A 17,827-nucleotide genomic window follows, 5' to 3' on the forward strand; every position below is an offset into this window, starting at 1 on the left:
ATACGCCCATCCGTTGGCGCTTCATCGGCGACCAACTACACTCGAAGAATCGACAAACCACCGCGACTCAACATGAATTAAAGAGTGCAAAATCGTTGCAGATGAATCTTACAAATCAGCTACAAATGTAATAAATAGGTGAATGTTGAAGTCGTTCAATGAATATATTTTTTTCTATCCTATTCTTATGATCAGATTTCATGCATTAGCATATTTTCCAGTGTTACCCATATATTTCTTGAACTAATGAATTTTCTGATGGAAGATTTCATCAGAATAGTATGATAGAAATTCGTCACTAAGAACAAAATCACCCACAAATTCAGAACGAATATCCGAATACTCACGCCGCACATTCCTTCAAATTCAATAAACAGATGGATAAATCAACACAAATTGTCTGCGCTCAAACAACTCCGCCCACCAAGACACTCATGAGTATTCATAAACGAACCACTCCTATTAGTATGTATTATTTCATCTTCATCCCCCGGAATTGAATCATAACAAAAGAAGACCCATTCACCGGAGTCCTTCCACTTGTGTATAATCATGCTGGCGAAATCCCGGACCCCGGAATCCTCGAATACATCGCTATTTATATCCAGGACCCTTTAATAGTTTCTTTTCCATTCCCTCATTCGGCGTCTGAATGCACAGGGATTGAGAATGTGCCAAAAAGGGCCTGGGATGGAGAGTAATCTGGATTCAGGCCGTCCACCCTTGGCCGGAGCAAGTGATATATGCTCCCTCATTGTGCACACCGAATGGACAATGAGAAGGAAGGTTAGAGAGGACGTTGTCCACACTGGTCTGCGTTCAGGAGGAACGTCGAGTATCATTGTTATACGTAGGGGATGATCTTGTCCGATAAGCCGGACTACACAGCTTCATTTCAATTCGCGAACGTAAAGGGAGTTAATGGGAAGTTCGAGAGAACTTCGGATTTGAATATGGGAGACTGATGGATAATACTAGAGAATTGTAGGTGCAGTGTGGATCAAAATGAAAGGAGGGAGGACTTGAGAGGCTTGTACTTGGAGAAGTGGCTATTTTTAGTTTAAATTCCAGTGATCAGATCATATTAAATGTATGCCTTCCTGGAATACAGTTCTCTGCACAACTATAATCTTTATTATTAGATACCATTCATGTAAAGATGGACCCAAATATTTAGTCATGTAGTGCCCTCCATCCACTATTTAGGTTATGAAGATGAAACTAAAATATTGAAGGTCATACAATAATTAGGTCTCTACAATCTACTACAAAAAACTCATCTGAACTAATGATTACATTCCAGCTTACATTGCTTACGAAAATTCAATTAGGAAAACTGATACAATCAGCCTGAAACAGTCAACCCCGGCCATTTGCAGACCATGTGTTTAGCTATTTCTCTCTCCGTTCCACAGAGCCTGCAAATCTCATCTGCTTACTCAAGTGGTGCAGACGATATTATCACCGACAGTGTCATGTCAACAGTCCCACCATTACTCGAAGATCAGCTCCTGCCAGCTTCAAGAGCTTTCTGGAATAGGTCTTTGGATGAGCAAAACCAGAAGTGTTCCTCCATAGGGTTATTCATTTGACCCACTCCCGTTGTTAGATCGCTGCCTCATGTTGGTCTTTTTCAAGCCCACAGAAAGGCTCAGGACCAGGTGATAACCTTGTTTCTCTTTTCGCGAGTTCTTCGGTTTGTTCATTTCCTTCAATACCTCAATGCCCCGGAACCCATAGTTGAGTTTTTTGCTTCTGGCTAGTTGCTTTATGGTATTATGATACTCTCATGTCAGCAGAGAACCCTGGCCTTATGATTCTAGGGACCTCAGCGTTGCCTAACTGTCTGTAGTGATATGAATATGCTACAACCCTGAGAATAGGCCTAACGATAATCAGTTTCATCATAAAAAACTTTCGAAAGGAGTATAATTCGATTCACATTCTGGGTACTATTGGAAACTTTGCTTAATGAATTGATTCTGAAAAAGAAAAATATACACATTGAACATTATTATAAAATTGCAGTCACTGTCAGAAAAAACTGTTGAAATTGGTCCAACTGTCCAAATTGGTCACCTGATCTCAATAGTCCTAACCCTGTAATGTTAAAACATAATTACTCAAGGACGTGAAGACACTGAATCCAGTTCTTTATCCTCCTAAAGTGATAGCCAAGGCTCCTATGGACGCTGTCATATTATCCATATTTAAGACGATCATCTAAGTCGGCTTGTTAGCTAACTGACCCTGACATCCTGCATATTCCAATCTGATCTTGTTGCTAGTACTAGCAGTTTGTTCTCTTGGTGCTCAATTTAATTAAAAAGAAAAGAAATGGAGGCCAGAACGACAAAAATGACCAACCAAAAGCGATCGATTACTCCACCACATCAAACCTCCCACCCCTCTAATCACATCCCTTCATAAAGAGGGTAGGTTAGCAGTAAACTTCATCACACCGCGAAACCATCAAGGGTAAAACCCATTCTGCTCATCTGATCCGAGAGAGGATCACAGAACCGTTGCAGGCAGCGACCAAGAGTGCTCTAATAGTTTCGCGCGCTTTTTATATCAGCGCCGCGGAACTCTGAGTCGAGAATTTAATACCTACTTGTAAATCAGGCAAAACATTCACATGTTCCCGGCACTCGACTAGGCCGCTTGGAAATATCGGCGTTCAGATTTAACCCCGAGGACCGTTTGGTTCGGGGAAAACCATCTTTTCAGCGCATTGTTCGAAGAGAGAACGTATGCAGAACAGGGATAAGTTTCGTATTTCCCGTGCTCGACTGAATATCGAATGGCGAAATTTCCAACGAAATAATTGCGTGGGGTGGCTTTGGAATTTCATCGAGAGGGGCTTTTTCACGTTAGCGTAGGTGTATTTTGAGAGACTACTGGCGTAAATGCTGTTCGGAGAAATATACTGGTGGAGTATACTCAGAAGTAGGAATTTCGAATAGTGGATCTATGAATCACCTCGCCTTGGATGAAAGGGGAACCCAACACAAAACAAGCGTACCTAAAGGATGAGTAGTCTTTTTTTTTATGCCTTATATTCTCATATTTTTCATTCCGAAAAGGTTAACTAAAATATTTTGAGCATTTAATCCTAGACTAACATGCAGCCAGGCTCAAATAAAACAATCGTCTTCTGTTAATGCCAATTCTCCTGAATGTTGGCAATCATTTAAGTCCAAATAAATTAATTGAGAGCTACCCTTAAGACTTGTACGGTTGTCTCTACGATCCATTGCCTAGTAGAGTCGATATGGAAGTTATTGAACAAGTCAGAAATATTTCAATACAACCATTGATGATGATTAATTAAACATACAGATTTTTCAACGAATAGCAACATCGATATAATCCAAACTTATACGTTTCTGTTAATTTTTTGTATGTTATTTTTGAATTGTTTTGAAATATCGAGAACCTGAGACTTATAATGAAGAAACAATCTTCGTGTTGCATAATTTTATACATAGGTAAAAGAGAGATTTATAAAACGGGCAATAAACAATATGACTTCAAAATCCCAGAAAAATCGTTGAATATCCAGGACAATGTTTTTGAACTGCGAGATACAATATCTAAAGGCAGTCTGAGCCCCACCCTATTCAACCTGATCATGGACAAGATCATACAAATCGTGAAAGGGATTCAAGATGGATACAGAATGGGACAAAGAGCAATGAAAATAATGTGCCATGCAGATGACACAATATTGTTAGCAGAAAGTGAAGATGATTTGCAAAGAATGCTATACAAATTTCTAACAACAGTAGAAAAATACAATATGCAGATATCATTGGAAAAACGGAATCCATGGTCATATTCCGAGAACCAATTGGATGTGAACTGGCAGCAAACGACACACCAAGGTTCATGGTTCAATTAGTTGGTTATAGAAATAACTAGTCACAGAGGCCTTATCAGATAAATCCGAATGCATGCCAACTAAGCCTCAAGAATGGCCTGGTATCTGAAAGACATAGTCTGGAGGAACTAGTATATGACTACTGAGAATAACCACGAATGTGGTGAGGCCTGCACTATCATATGCAGCAGAAACGGTGAAAACGAAAAGCATTATCCGAAGTGAAGATCCTGCGATCTATTAAGTAGACTATAAAAGAAGAACTCCAGATACAAGATGTGGTGCGATTTGGCAAAATTAGGAGACAATGTTAGAGAGAACACATAGACAGAATGAATGACAATCAATTCACAAAATGGACTGAAGACCATAAACCTAGCTCGAAAAAACCTCCTGGCAGACCACCTAATAGATGGTTACAACTAAGACTGAACACACAAACAATGTTCGAAGGCAGTCGTAAACAAAATAATGTCTCATAAAAAAGAGGAAGAAGAAGAAAATACCAAAACGATTAATAAAGAGGATTGAAGCATAATAATTAATAATTACTAGAGAGGACAAAACAAATCAACCTTTCAGGAATGAACATTTAAGCCTACAGCTACATCAAAAAGCAAGTTGTTGCTCAATAGTTCTATACCTAAGATGATGAAGAACAGCTACATAATCTACATAAAATGTCAACTATTCTCAAAACATTTAAGAAGGACTTAAGAGCATGTTATTGTTCAATAGTTCCTAAGATGATGAAGAACAACAATTTATATATTATATGCTATATGTGTATATATTTTGTACAATATTTATATGTTTGTTCTGTCCATTTTATGAGTTTTCAAGTCTATATTTCTCATTTATCCATTTGTATATGAATGTTATATTTATATTATTTTGACGAGTGTAAAAAAAATTGTAACTAAAATTATCTATATATTTATATTTCTATCTTCGATCCTGACAAAATCAGCAAAAGCTCAACAGTGTTCCACCCCCCTTATATTCGGCAAATTTCGACGAGTGACTGCGAGCAAAGGATGGATGCTGCGGAACTGCTGTAAAACCGTCTGCTCGGCTCATTTAGAACCAGGAAACATGACATACACTCCCATTGTTTCTGGCACAATATCGCCGAATTAATAGGGCTCTTCTCCGGCTTATTTCGCTTTTTATAATTATGTATCTCGGCGATTATCATTGTGCAGTTTTGTGTGTACTTCGAGCACAAAGAGCATCTGCTTTACGCTCTGCACGAACGTCCGTCGTTGGTTTTTTGTTAGGTTCAGCGTCAGTGTTCCATTCGGGAAATACGTTTTCTGAAATTATGGAATGAATACGACAAGGGGGATGTTGCCAGAACGAGTTTAGATGCATTGTGTTCATTAACGATTTCCGTTCAAGTGTTCCGTTACTACACGGATGGATCCACCGTAAATACGTGGATCTTTGGAGGATTGAAATTGAGCTGTCGTTGAAAATAATGGAAATTTCAGCGATTATCTCACGAAAATACGTTATCGTAAATAAAGCAATCAAAAGGACAGGAACTAGTTATTGTTCATCTTGAAGTGACTCTGTTTGCTCAAGAGATGGCGTTATGGGTGTTGCACCACACTTTACTTTGTCCCCGGCGGATTCATAAGGGTCGCCTCATTGCAGCAGAGTCACCTCTCCATGATGGTGTCTTAGGCATGGGATTGCTTAAAACCAATCCCATGGGAAAGGAGTGTACCTACGTAATTTGGCTCGAGATCTTCTCTCCAAAATCTTATGAGTGCAGAGTTATTGTAGATCGCCTTGCAGCATCGGCATTCCTCAAATCTATTTTTAGAAGCCTCCTTCAAAAGCGAAGAATATTCTGGATTTCTAGTCGTGGCAATGTAGATGAAGCGCTAGACAAGAAAGCGCGTTAGGCATGCCTCAGAGGAAGTGAGATGAATATACAAAATCGTGAGATTGAGATGGATTTGATGGAACAGAGACCCAGCGCCGTGCCGAATGATGTGAAATTGAGATTGAGATGGATTAATAAAATATTCGATCAATTCGATCAATACGTGTAATTTTCAATGAGACACTGCCTCACCTACCTCATAGGACAAGCCGCCACTGAGTTCGGCTGTATTTCACCAGAAACAATGGGAATGGATGTCATGTTTTCTGGTTCTAAATGAGCCGAGAAAACAATTTTACAGCACTTCCGCATTATCCTCAGCACTCAGCCTGAAACAGAGCAACACATTCGTTGAAATTCACAGAATATAAGGAGGGTGAAACTGTTGAACGTTTGCTGGTTTCGTTTTCTTGACTTGAACGTGCTTAAGTGATTCTCAGGTGCATGTCGGGATGTATGGGGAGCTCGGGGTAAGAACTGGATACATTTCACAAATGAAAGCAATTTAGAGTTGGCGGGAATTTGAGACAGGGTGTAATGGAACAGGATGGAGATTAACGTCAGTTCTTCCCAAAAAAAAAAGTTCGATTGAAACTTCAGGTGCATGATTATATGATGCACCGAAATGAAAAAAGGAAGTCAAGAAAGATGAGATAATCACCAAAAACGAACAGTTTTTCGTAAACGCATTTTAACGGATATCATCTAGTAAAAATTCACAGAGAAAACAATTACAACAGGTAGTCACAGATTTCTTTCTTGTTCTTTTCGTGAACTATGTATACAAATCGACATTTACAATTGAAACAAAAATTTTAGAAAATTTAAGGTTATCTGTGGTTGCTTATGACTATTAATCAATAAATGATCACTTCAAATTATAAATGCTAAACTTGAGCAATGGATAGACATTGTTAAAAATTGTTCATGACTAGCAGGAACATAAAAAATTTTTCTATTACCAATATTTTGCACCTACTCAAGTCAGAGAAACAGGCCACCAGAACGTAAAGTTTCGTTTCAAATGTATTTAAATGTTTTTGGTTTCAAAGCAGTAAGATGTATAATTTCTGGAGATTTACGAGTGAAAGAGTTTTCGTTTTAAGTGTTCACTAATCTGAAAGGCCTCATTATTAATTTTTAAGCTGGTTCCTATTGCACCGAACTGCTTTTCGACTTTCCACATTGCATTCGTTGAATTGAAAATGAAAAATAATAATAACACTGTGGCACAACAATATGCGTTGAGCTTTTCACACCAAATTACTTAGAAACTTTTCCAGTTCGCACTTTTCAATTCTGAATATTTTTGTTGAATGTGAAATGTCGTTTAATTTAAAACTGCAAAATGGAAAGTCGCCCCTAGTTGCGGAAATTTAATATACTCACATCATCTGCAGAATTGTTCTGTCATTAAGTAATTCTAACTGCATAACTTTCACTGTATAAAAATTCGAATGCAACTTAAAAGGTTTCGTTCGTGTCATCATAAAATATTCAATAATTCGAATTACCCGACATTTGATGAACTTTTTTTTTTCAGGTAAACCATAAGTCTACAAGAAATAATTACAGGATATTTGGTGAGAATATTAAATTTTTCAATTGAATAAAGTTAAATAATTTATAGTGTAAGATTAGATAGATGGATAGATAATCTATTCGTCGTTAACTCAACGATACATAAAGGGTTTTCAACATGAATAATGCAATTTGAAAAGAGAAGAAGGTATTCACATGAGAAATTCGAGTAGTACATTACTCAAAAGAAAATTTAAAATTCTTTGAAATGAGGTGGCGCTCGACCTATGGGTTGTTACCCCAATACTCAAAAATACGGCAAAATTGGTCTCCCTACGAACATCAAAAATTGAATCTGATGGGAGAAATAAATAGTGTGAATCTTTTTTTTTTTAGATAATCTGTATAATTCAAGGCCTCGCGTTATATTTGCGGCACCCTGTATTTTCAACTGTAAAGGGGTGAAGTCTAATCACGAATTTACTTCCGGCAAATCAACCCCTAACCATTCTTTCTAAAAGAAACACATGGTTTCACTTCGTAACCCACCTCAACTCGTGTCTTCTCAATTAGCCATCCAATATCACCAACGGCACAATTTTGACGTGTGCCTATGAAGTATGTCGTCAACGACGAGCCAAAAATAGAACGTCACAACAAGAATCCAATCCCCAACCCCCCGGGTCGTCTTGAACATCCCCCACACGCAGTCACCCCTAAATTACAACGTCTGGGAAGCCACGAACAGTTTAAATCAGAAACAAATACTCGAGAGCAATAATTAAAACCGCCCCGGCTGCCGCTGCACTCGAAAGTGAAATATTCGAAAAGATGGGGTTGAGCCCCCCGGAGGGGAGAAGTTATGCGTGAAAAATATACGCGGTTCAGACTCCTTGGAGCTCCACCGGGCCTTATGACATTCAAAGGTATGGCCCTCCGGAGGTTTCGAGAGGATGCGGGGGTGGGGGAGGTTTGATTAATGAGCGTAATTTTTCATGCTAAACTGTGATTCATTTTTTCCAAGGGTAATAAACAAAATTATTGGTTTTCTTGTGGGAATAACGGTGTTCTTAATTTTCGCTATTGATGTTGAAAAATCTGCAATTGTGAATTTTATATAATCTTGCAATTTGAGTTATTTCGTCGAAAAGAAGTTTTTCACTTCGTTATTAATATTCACTCATTAAGCGTGATCGAAAGAAACATTGAGGCATTTTAATTCGAAGAAAAGATAGGTAATATTGTAACGAAATAGATATACATACAATTTATGAACTACCTATATCTTAAACAAGTGCTTAAACAACAATTATAAAATTACCGTTAGGGGTTAGAACTATTTAGAACCGTTAGAGATACAGGGTGGCTTAAATCACAAAAAAGTTGCTTTATTTAAGGATTGATGTGTTGGTGTTAACAGATCCAAAATATCTCCAATGGTTCCGAGATATCTCGAGAAAACTGAAAATCGAGATATTTTTTTTGTATTACTCATTTGTTTCTGGAAATAACTCCACGAAACTCGGTTTGTAGTCATTATCCAATATAGAGATTCTAATGTTGTCGTCAGATTTTTCTGTTTTTCATTATTTCAGAGAAGCGATAGTCATTTTTTTTTCTTATGGACGCCATATTAGTTTTCCTTGTGAGGTGATGAAGAAAAAAATACAAATTCAACAATGTATCACACTCTACATAAATATCGAGTCTAAGTACGCAAATTTTAAGAGTTGTTATGTGAAATCATCACTTGACTATCGCGTCTCTGAAACAATGGAAAACAGAAAAAATCTGAAGATACCATTAGTATCTCCATATTGGATAATGGCTATAAACGGAATTTCGTAAAGTTATCTCCAAACACAAATGAGTTATACAGAAAAAAAAGAAAATCTCGATTTTCAATTTTTTCAAGTTATCTCGAAAACCAATGGAGATATTTCGGATCTGTTCACACCAACACACTCATCCCTAAATAACGCAACTTTTTTGTAATTTTAGCCACCCTGTCTTTCTAACGATATTCGATATCCCTGTAGTTGCCATCTAAATAGTTCTAACCCTGTATATTGATCGTTGATAAAATATGAAATATTATACAGGGTGTTTCCTAAACATGCGGCAAAAATTCAGGGGGTTGTTCCTTGGACTATTCTAAGAATATTTTGTCCTTTGATGATTTTTGAAAAACCTATTTGTTTCGAAGATATAGGGGAAACAAAATTTCAGATAATAACATTTTATTATGAAAAATTACATGAAAATTCAACTCAACCTACAAAAACTGTTGAAAATGACCACCTCTAGCCAGCATACAAGCATCCAATCTTCCCCTCATTGACTGCCGAACCCTTTCAAAAACACCAGGATCATTTCTTATTAAGTTACACCCAGCAAACGAATTCAAATGAAAACCGTGTTTAATCTGTATTCCTTTACCATCTGCACTTATCAATTTTTAGTCAAAAAACTGGCCGTTTTTAGTAATTGGAATGTTGTTAAACAAATTTAAAAATAAATTGTACCTACTTAGTAAACACAGTGCGGTACGCATTTTTATTTAAACTATTATTAATTTTAAAAATATGAAAAATGTTGTTCGCCCTGTATCTTCGAAACAAAGAGGTTTTTCAAAAATCATCCAAGGACAAAACATGCTTAAAATAGTCCAAGGAACAACCCCCTGAATTTTTGCCGCATGTTTAGGAAACACCCTGTATATGGACTTTCACATTGAAATGATGCATGACCGGATATATGTCTTTGTAAGATCTTTTCCATTGCCTTGCACTAGTTATTGTACACAAAAGTGCTATCGTTAGTTTGCTGCAATCTTCAGACAATAATGTTTGTATTCACTGAAACACACCCTTCAATAAATTCTCAATTTGATGAAGCCTTCGAAGCTTCATTAGATTATGATTATTAGAATAAACGTGATCTGCATTCAGTAGGAGAAATCCGTGATTGCACTACAAATATTAAACTCGATATAAACATTATTCCCAACAGAATTTAATCTTCAAATAATTTAATCTACTGTTGAACTAACCACGTATAAGCGAAGTTTGAAGCATCATAATCCTAAATGCAGAACTTCAACAGAAATAATCAGGTATAACATGAAATCAAAAACAATTATCCCGGTATCATATCCACAAATAACGTAGGTACCGTCCCTAACAAAGGTAGGCAAATCTGCCTACTTAGCAAAAGAGGATTAACAACTTGCAAATGGACCACAACCGAACTAATATTGATTCAACAAGTTGGTTGTCTGGGTCACGAAAGTTGGTAAATCGATTATGAAAATGAATTCCACATTTGGAGAATGAGACTGTGTGGATACACCTGAGCTCTAGCTTACTGCCTGTTTTATACCTACATTAATTAATCTAGAGATACAACCACAATTCTAATGCATAAATTGTTCCAGGAAAACGCTATAAAAGATGATGATCTCGAGTTTCGTAAATCGGTTGTTCTCGATTAGTTGATATTTAATAGGCTTTATTGCTACGGCTACTGCAAGGGTTCAGAAGTTAATAATAGGGTAATATTCGACTACCTGTACAAGCGTGAGTTGCTACCTGATTCCTATTATTTTCATTAATCATTGGAGAAGATTGGTATCTTGGTGAATCAAAGGCAGATGATTTTATACAGACTGAAAATAATAGAAGAGGAAGTTTGATTGATTGAAAAGTGAATATTATGAATTAATCGATGCGTTGGATAACATTTCAATTTTCTTGATTATTGACAACCGAGTTAATACATGAATTTTCAAAGTTGTTCATATAAAGTGAGTGATATATGACTTTTTTTGTATTGAAACTAAATCATTTTAAACATTTCATCTATCTATTCTATAACTATTATACAGGGTTAGAACTATTTAGAGGGCCACTACAGGGATATCGGAAACCGTTAGAAAGGGTGGCTTGAATTACAAATATGTTGCGTTATTTAGTGATGACTGTGTTGATGTGAACAGATCCGAAATATCTCCATTTGTTCCCGAGATATTTCGAAAAAACTGAAAATCGAGATACTCTTTTTTTATGTATAACTCATTTGATTTTGGAGATAACTTCACGAAATTTGGTTTATAGCCATTATCCAATATAAATATACTAATGGTATCTTTCGATTTTTTCTGGTTTCCATTGTTTCAGAGATGCGATAGTCAAGTGATGACTTCACATACCAACTCTTCAAATTTGCGTACCTAGACTCGATATTTTGTAGAGTGTGATACATTGTTGAATTCTATTTTTTTTTCTCTATCACCTCATAAGGAAAAACAATATGGCATCCATAAGAAAAAAAATAGACTATCGCGTCTCTGAAACAATGAAAAACAGAAAAAATCTGAAGACACCATTAGAATCTCTATATTGGATAATGACTACAAATCGAATTTCGTGAAGTTATCTACAGAAACAAATGAGTTATACAGAAAAAAAGAAAATCTCGATTTTCAGTTGTTTCAAAATATCTCTGGAACCATTGGAGATATTTTGGATCTGTTAACACCAACACACTAATCTCAAAATAACTCAATTTTTTTATAATTTAAGCTACCCTGTATCTCCAACAGTTTTCGATATCCCTGTAGTGCCCCTCTAAATAGTTCTTGCCTTGTGTAATGTAAGTGTTACCCTTGTCCTCGCTACACTTACAATATGCAATGTGATATTCCTTAATAGAGGGATTAACAGCAATAATTATTCCCTCTTGTTCAATCACGATTTTCCTCATGGAAACAAAATGAATCAACTCAAGTGTCAGTAATAATCATTTATATGGATGAGATTTAAAAATCTAAAATTTTAAACACATATTACAAGATTCACAAGGAATAATGTCTATTATTCCTCGAAGCTTACGCAGCCCGATTCTCGAGAATGATAATGATTCTTTCTGCCTCGTGTTAGGATAAATGTAGATACCTACCCGAACTGCAGTGTTACAAAACAATTATTTGCTGGATTCCATCAAATACCTCCCTATCTATCGAAAGCAAATATTCTCTTCCCATATCCTACCGCATCATTCGTTATTTCGAATATGTACGTCCATCTCCTGATACAGCAATATATCTGATGAAGATCTCGAATTTTTCATCTGCTGGAGAGTCTTCAAATGTTTGTCCATCTTCATTCCACGCACGGACGTGGACTCGAGGCTTAATATACTGGATTTCCCTCTAATCTCGTAAAAGCTTTTACATTCCATTTATTATTTTCAGACTAATACGTGCATTACTGACAAAACACACACTTGTATACGTTACGTAGTGACCCCAAATTAAATTCTCTTCCCGTTTGTTTGTTTGTATGATAAAAATCCACTTTTCCATTTTTTTTCCTCTCCATTGGAATGGAATCAAGAGTGCTCCCGGTCCATTAGATCAAGTTAATTTTTTTTTCTGAACCTGGGATCTGTTTTTTTATCTTTATAATCAGCTCTGCTGCAGTTGGTTTTTCGTGGGAACGTTGAGTAATGAAAAGAGTGTTTTCCATGAAAATCTCTAATGAATTATTGCCTCTAATGAGAATGTGCGAAATGTTCCACATCTTTTTCGATTGATAATTATTCAGTAAATTGAGGATTAGTTTATGAGATATCCTACTTCCATTCCTTTGAAGAAAAATCAAAGAGTTTTTCATTGCAATTCAATTAAATGATGTCGAAGTTGAAATTAGAAGCATGATGAATTTGAATATTTATACAGTTAAAAAAATACATCTCATAAAAATAATTTATTTTCCATTGGAAGTAACGAAAATGGGTTGAACATTTGAAAAAATCGTATCACTGAGGCCATTGACCTAAGAAATTTTGAGAGATTTTCGATTTTGATATGAAATAACAATGTCAAGCACCATGCAGAATTTCAGGATGATCATTCCATCAGAACCATTAAAAATTCTAGAAAAACATTGGGAAATAAATTGCCAATGTTGCCGTGATACAAATCTTATTTGTTTGAGATTTTGCAAGTATCGAATAAATATTTTGAGGTACTTGCAAAATTTGGTTTCGATATACTTATGAGAACCATCCAAGAAAATATGAAAATAGCTTAATATATCAGTAATATCATTTACGACCGGAATATACATATGAAGGATATCAATTTTAAGACTCTTGCAGAATTTTGTGACGATAGCGTGGTTTCTAAGGGAGCAATTAGCGCATAAATCAAAGAGCACTCAAAATCTCCAGACGTTCCTCATGTTTTTTATATTATATCTCGATTTTTAGGCTCTTATCAAAGGAAAAATGGTTTAATTTCTCATCAAAAATTTAATCGAAGTACTACATTACATTAATCTAAGGATTGCTACAAAATACTAATCATTTAGTATTTCGAGGCTGGACTTAGCAAGCCTAGAATAATCAATATTTGGGGAATAGAACTCATATTTGTTTGATAAACCACTTTATATTCTATAAGTCCATAGTTTTTCGAACTTGAAAAAAACCTTAAAAAACTGCATGCGGATAGCGTCATCAGAATTAAGGATTTACAGCTTGACTTGAGAATCAGGCTACTTGACTTGATATTCCAGCTACTTGACATAAGCTTGACTTGAAATTATCTCAAGTTCAAGTCAAGAAGTAGTTTTCCAATGTTAAGTCAAGTACTTAATAAATAAATACTGGACTTGACATTGAAAAACTACTACTTGACATGAACTTGAGTTGATTTCAAGTCAAGTAGCTTGAATATCTAGTCAAGTTCAATTCAAGTAGTAGTTCTTCAATGTCAAGTCAAGTATTTATTTATTAAGTACTTGACTTAACATTGGAAAACTACTACTTGACTTGAACTTGGGTTGATTTCAAGTTAAACACATGTCAAGTAGCTTGAATATCAAGTCAAGTCTTGAATCCCTAATGAGAATCATAAAAAATCTAAGGAGAATATCCAAGAATGAAAAAAGGTTCCTTGTAGACTGGATACCACAGCATGGTTATATACAGTTATACAGTCTTTAAGGGCGCAATTGACGCATTAATGATATGACGCTGAAAATATCCTGACATTCCACTTTTTTTATATTGTATCTCGATTTTTAGGCTTTCATCATACGATTTATTTCTCATAACAATAGAAACACTACTTATAAATCTATAGTGTTTCTAACTTCAAGAAGCGCCTCTTCAATCTACCCATTTACCCCAATCCATCGTTTCACACCCCGCCTATTCACTTTTGTTCTCAAATTGAATATATTGGTCCCACACATCTCCGGATCACCGAAGACGTACAGACCGCAAATCCTGAACGCTTTATTTGTAGAGAGCTCGGTTACAGTCGACGACGGCAGTCAGTGACAACATTCCAACGGTGCCAGTCGCCCGTGTAGTCGAGGCGCAGAGAACCTGATCCGAGCGAGAAAGAACGTTCTGACAGTACCGCGCGAGTACCCGAACGTACCCGTTGGATCCGATACCTCCGAAACCCTATAACAGAAACATCTGCTTACCAAGGGTTGCTAAGGATTTCGGCGACAGTACAGTACCATTATCTCCCTGATTTGGTGGTACCCGCGGTAGGTGTTGCGTTCTAGTGGTGCCTTGTGGGTGTATGTTGATCTTTCTGGCATGTGCTGTTGTGTTACCGATATGTTGTTCGCCTGAAACTCACGATGGGAAGATTGGGAAAGTCTCCGGCAGGAAGTACCAACATACGTGTGCATTACCAGAAGTTAGTGGACGAGTACAGCAAGAGCTGCGAGAATTTGAGGAATATAATGCCTTCAATACCGGACTACCTGTCTTATTGCTGCCGTCGCTGTGGCCATACGCAGAAGCTACAGGTAATACAGTCGTTTTCTTTGACCTTTATACAAATCGCGTGAACGTGAAAGCTTAACCTGCATAACATCCACGCTAGAATTGAGCACACATATAAATGATATAAATCTCCACAAAAGGAATCAAGAAATCTTCGCCGACATAAACATCAACGATTTATGTCACATTTGGTATCATTTAAGCTGTCAATAGATGGTACGTAGATGGCAAGACGTACTCACGAAATGGAATGCCTCAAGGTTCATGTCCAGGCTTGATTTATTATACGTTTCGTCACATATTAAAATGTTGGGATTCATTTCAATAATCGCCATTTGGTTCTACGTCATCCTGAATAGCAACCGGCCATTAGAAATCATGTCTTCGATTTTTTAACGACCGCTAGGTATTTCACGAATTGTGTGGGTGATCTTTATGATCCGTTGAGATTCTCGTTAATCTTTCTGTAAGCGGATATCCTGGGTGTTAATAGAGGTGGGTTACTAAAATTCTCTGTGAACGTGGTGAAAATTGATTGATTTTATTCTTGTGGAGTGAATGTAAAATTGAAGTGAAAATTGTCACTTTTTCAGAGTGATAGCCAATCTGAAATTTCGATTCGAAAAATGTTTTCAGATGTGTGAAAGTGACAATTCAACGACAAAATTAAAATGGAATAGAAGCTTCATTAAAATTCCACTATAGTGAATAAATTTATCTCATAAGTCAGTTCCCATTCCATAACTCAAGTGGGTTGCTTGAAGAAAACGTCAATAAACTCAGTTTCATTTTGAAATAAATCGACAAAATTTCAATCACTCGTGGTATTACTACTAAAAATATTCATCTTCTCTTTTTCGATTATTTAATAAGACGTCACGTCGAACAATAGTTCATACTAGACTACTAGAGTTCATAGTATCAAGAATGATGAGAATGTATTAACGATTACCAAATTTTAGCGTCGTTAATTAACTTTACCGACGCCTTCAGCCTAACAACTGGTTTACAGAATCTACCACCTTGGCAAAAAATAACCAGATAGCAGAATTAAAAAAAAAAATTAAAAACGATATTTGATTTTCAATCCAATGGTAATTTGATTCCTGGAACCATCTGGAATCATCTTTTATTATTAATCAGATCATGGTATTCTCAAACATACTCGGTGCAATTCGTTCAACTATGATTTAACGAGTAGTTTTCTCAGAATTCTCATTTTCTTTTTATGCTATACCATGGGAATCATAATAGTCAGGTATATATTATGTACTTCGATTCTCACACGAAGAGAATAGATCACCTGAGGAGATGTCAAGAGGCCTATTAGCTCTTAGATTATGTCGTTCGCACAGTTATAACTATTAAAGTCTTGCCGTATACGATATTATTGCTCTTCATACAACAATCCGAGAACGGTACTCAGATACGGAAGTGTGTTTAGCAAGAGATCATATCTAGATTCACATATATAATGATTGTGTTAACTGGTAGTTACTCACATTTCACGATTATAAATATTTTCCTAATAAGAACAATAGGTCATAAATCAAATTATAATAGTACCAATATTTGTATCCTTAAGTGTTCAATGTCAGGGCAGTCATGTCCACTTATTTTCGATGATGAATTTCTAACAATTGCCGGAACACACCAGTTAGTCCATTTGGTAAATGTTAGTTGTGGGAGAGACAGGAAACCTCAAATTTCTTAATGAGGAAAATTTTAATGCAATAGATCTAATGGTATCTTTTCGTTTTTATTCGCACTCATCATCGTACTGAATTTTGCTTTTGACCCCCTCAGGTATTGTGCTTCTTGCTTTTTTCGAATGATGCCCCTTTTCCATGAAATTTAAAATAAGTAATGGTTCGGAACATCTTAGGTTGATAATAAGTGCAAAAGAATTTCAGATATTTCTGTTACCCAAAGCGAAATGTGCCGGCATTTATTATACCCTCCAGGTTGACCTTTGGCTAACCCTACAGCTTCTCGTCCCCAGTATTTGCATTAAATTTGATCCAATCAGTAAACTATGTTGCATCTCAGTTGTTTACGTGTTAGCATAAAGCTGAAAATTACACACCGGCAAAACCTTGGAATAGCGCTACCTTTCTTTGTACTCAATTTTGTTGAAACGTACAATTGTTCATTTCAACGTTGATGAGTCTTCACGAGAAAATATATATACATACACAGTGTCACGTTGAAAAAAAACAGGTTTTTTCGTGTAGAAACTTTAAGATTATGGAAAATTTCTCAAATTCCTCAAGTGAACATGATACGATGAAGGTTTTTATGTAAAGAAAATATCCAAAATCATACACAGAGTGATTAATTATTCAAATATTTACAAATGACTAAAACGTTTTTTTGTATACTAAAGGAATGCAATAATATAATGTAGTATATGTTTTCTAAATAACAACTTCATCCTAGATTCAAACGTAGCTACTGGAACAATAAATGTAATATCCCCTGGTATATTGAGTAACCAAGAGTCTATTACTTTTTTCCTTGGAGAATCAGTTTACCTAAAAAGTGGATATATAAGTGTTAACGTCCTGACAGCTAGGAATAATTATAACATGATATTAAGTATGGAAAATCGCCACATCCTAGATGAATAGTCTTTTTAAAGGATGTAGTATAATTTTATAGACCACGTCGAATCTGAGTTCTAACTGTTTCATCATAATTTTTTTTAACGATCGAAA

General features: G+C 36.0%; 1 protein-coding gene across 5 annotated transcripts in view; it reads left to right on the forward strand.

The window, feature by feature from the left end:
* The window catches only part of LOC123676536 (tensin-3-like), a 347,695-nt gene that overhangs the window by 236,649 nt on the left and 93,219 nt on the right, over positions 1-17,827 (forward strand). Inside the window, exon 1 of one of the 5 annotated variants that reach the window (XM_045612483.1) lies at positions 14,631-15,133. The exons of the other annotated variants lie outside the window; for them this stretch is intronic. Within the exon in view, the coding sequence (XP_045468439.1) occupies positions 14,963-15,133 (171 nt within the window). The 5' untranslated portion in view covers positions 14,631-14,962. Of the gene's footprint in view, positions 1-14,630; positions 15,134-17,827 lie in introns of those variants that run through there. 5 annotated transcript variants of the gene reach the window in all.

Source organism: Harmonia axyridis, chromosome 3 (assembly GCF_914767665.1).
Source record: "Harmonia axyridis chromosome 3, icHarAxyr1.1, whole genome shotgun sequence".
In the NCBI taxonomy this organism is placed as follows: Eukaryota; Metazoa; Arthropoda; class Insecta; order Coleoptera; family Coccinellidae; genus Harmonia; species Harmonia axyridis.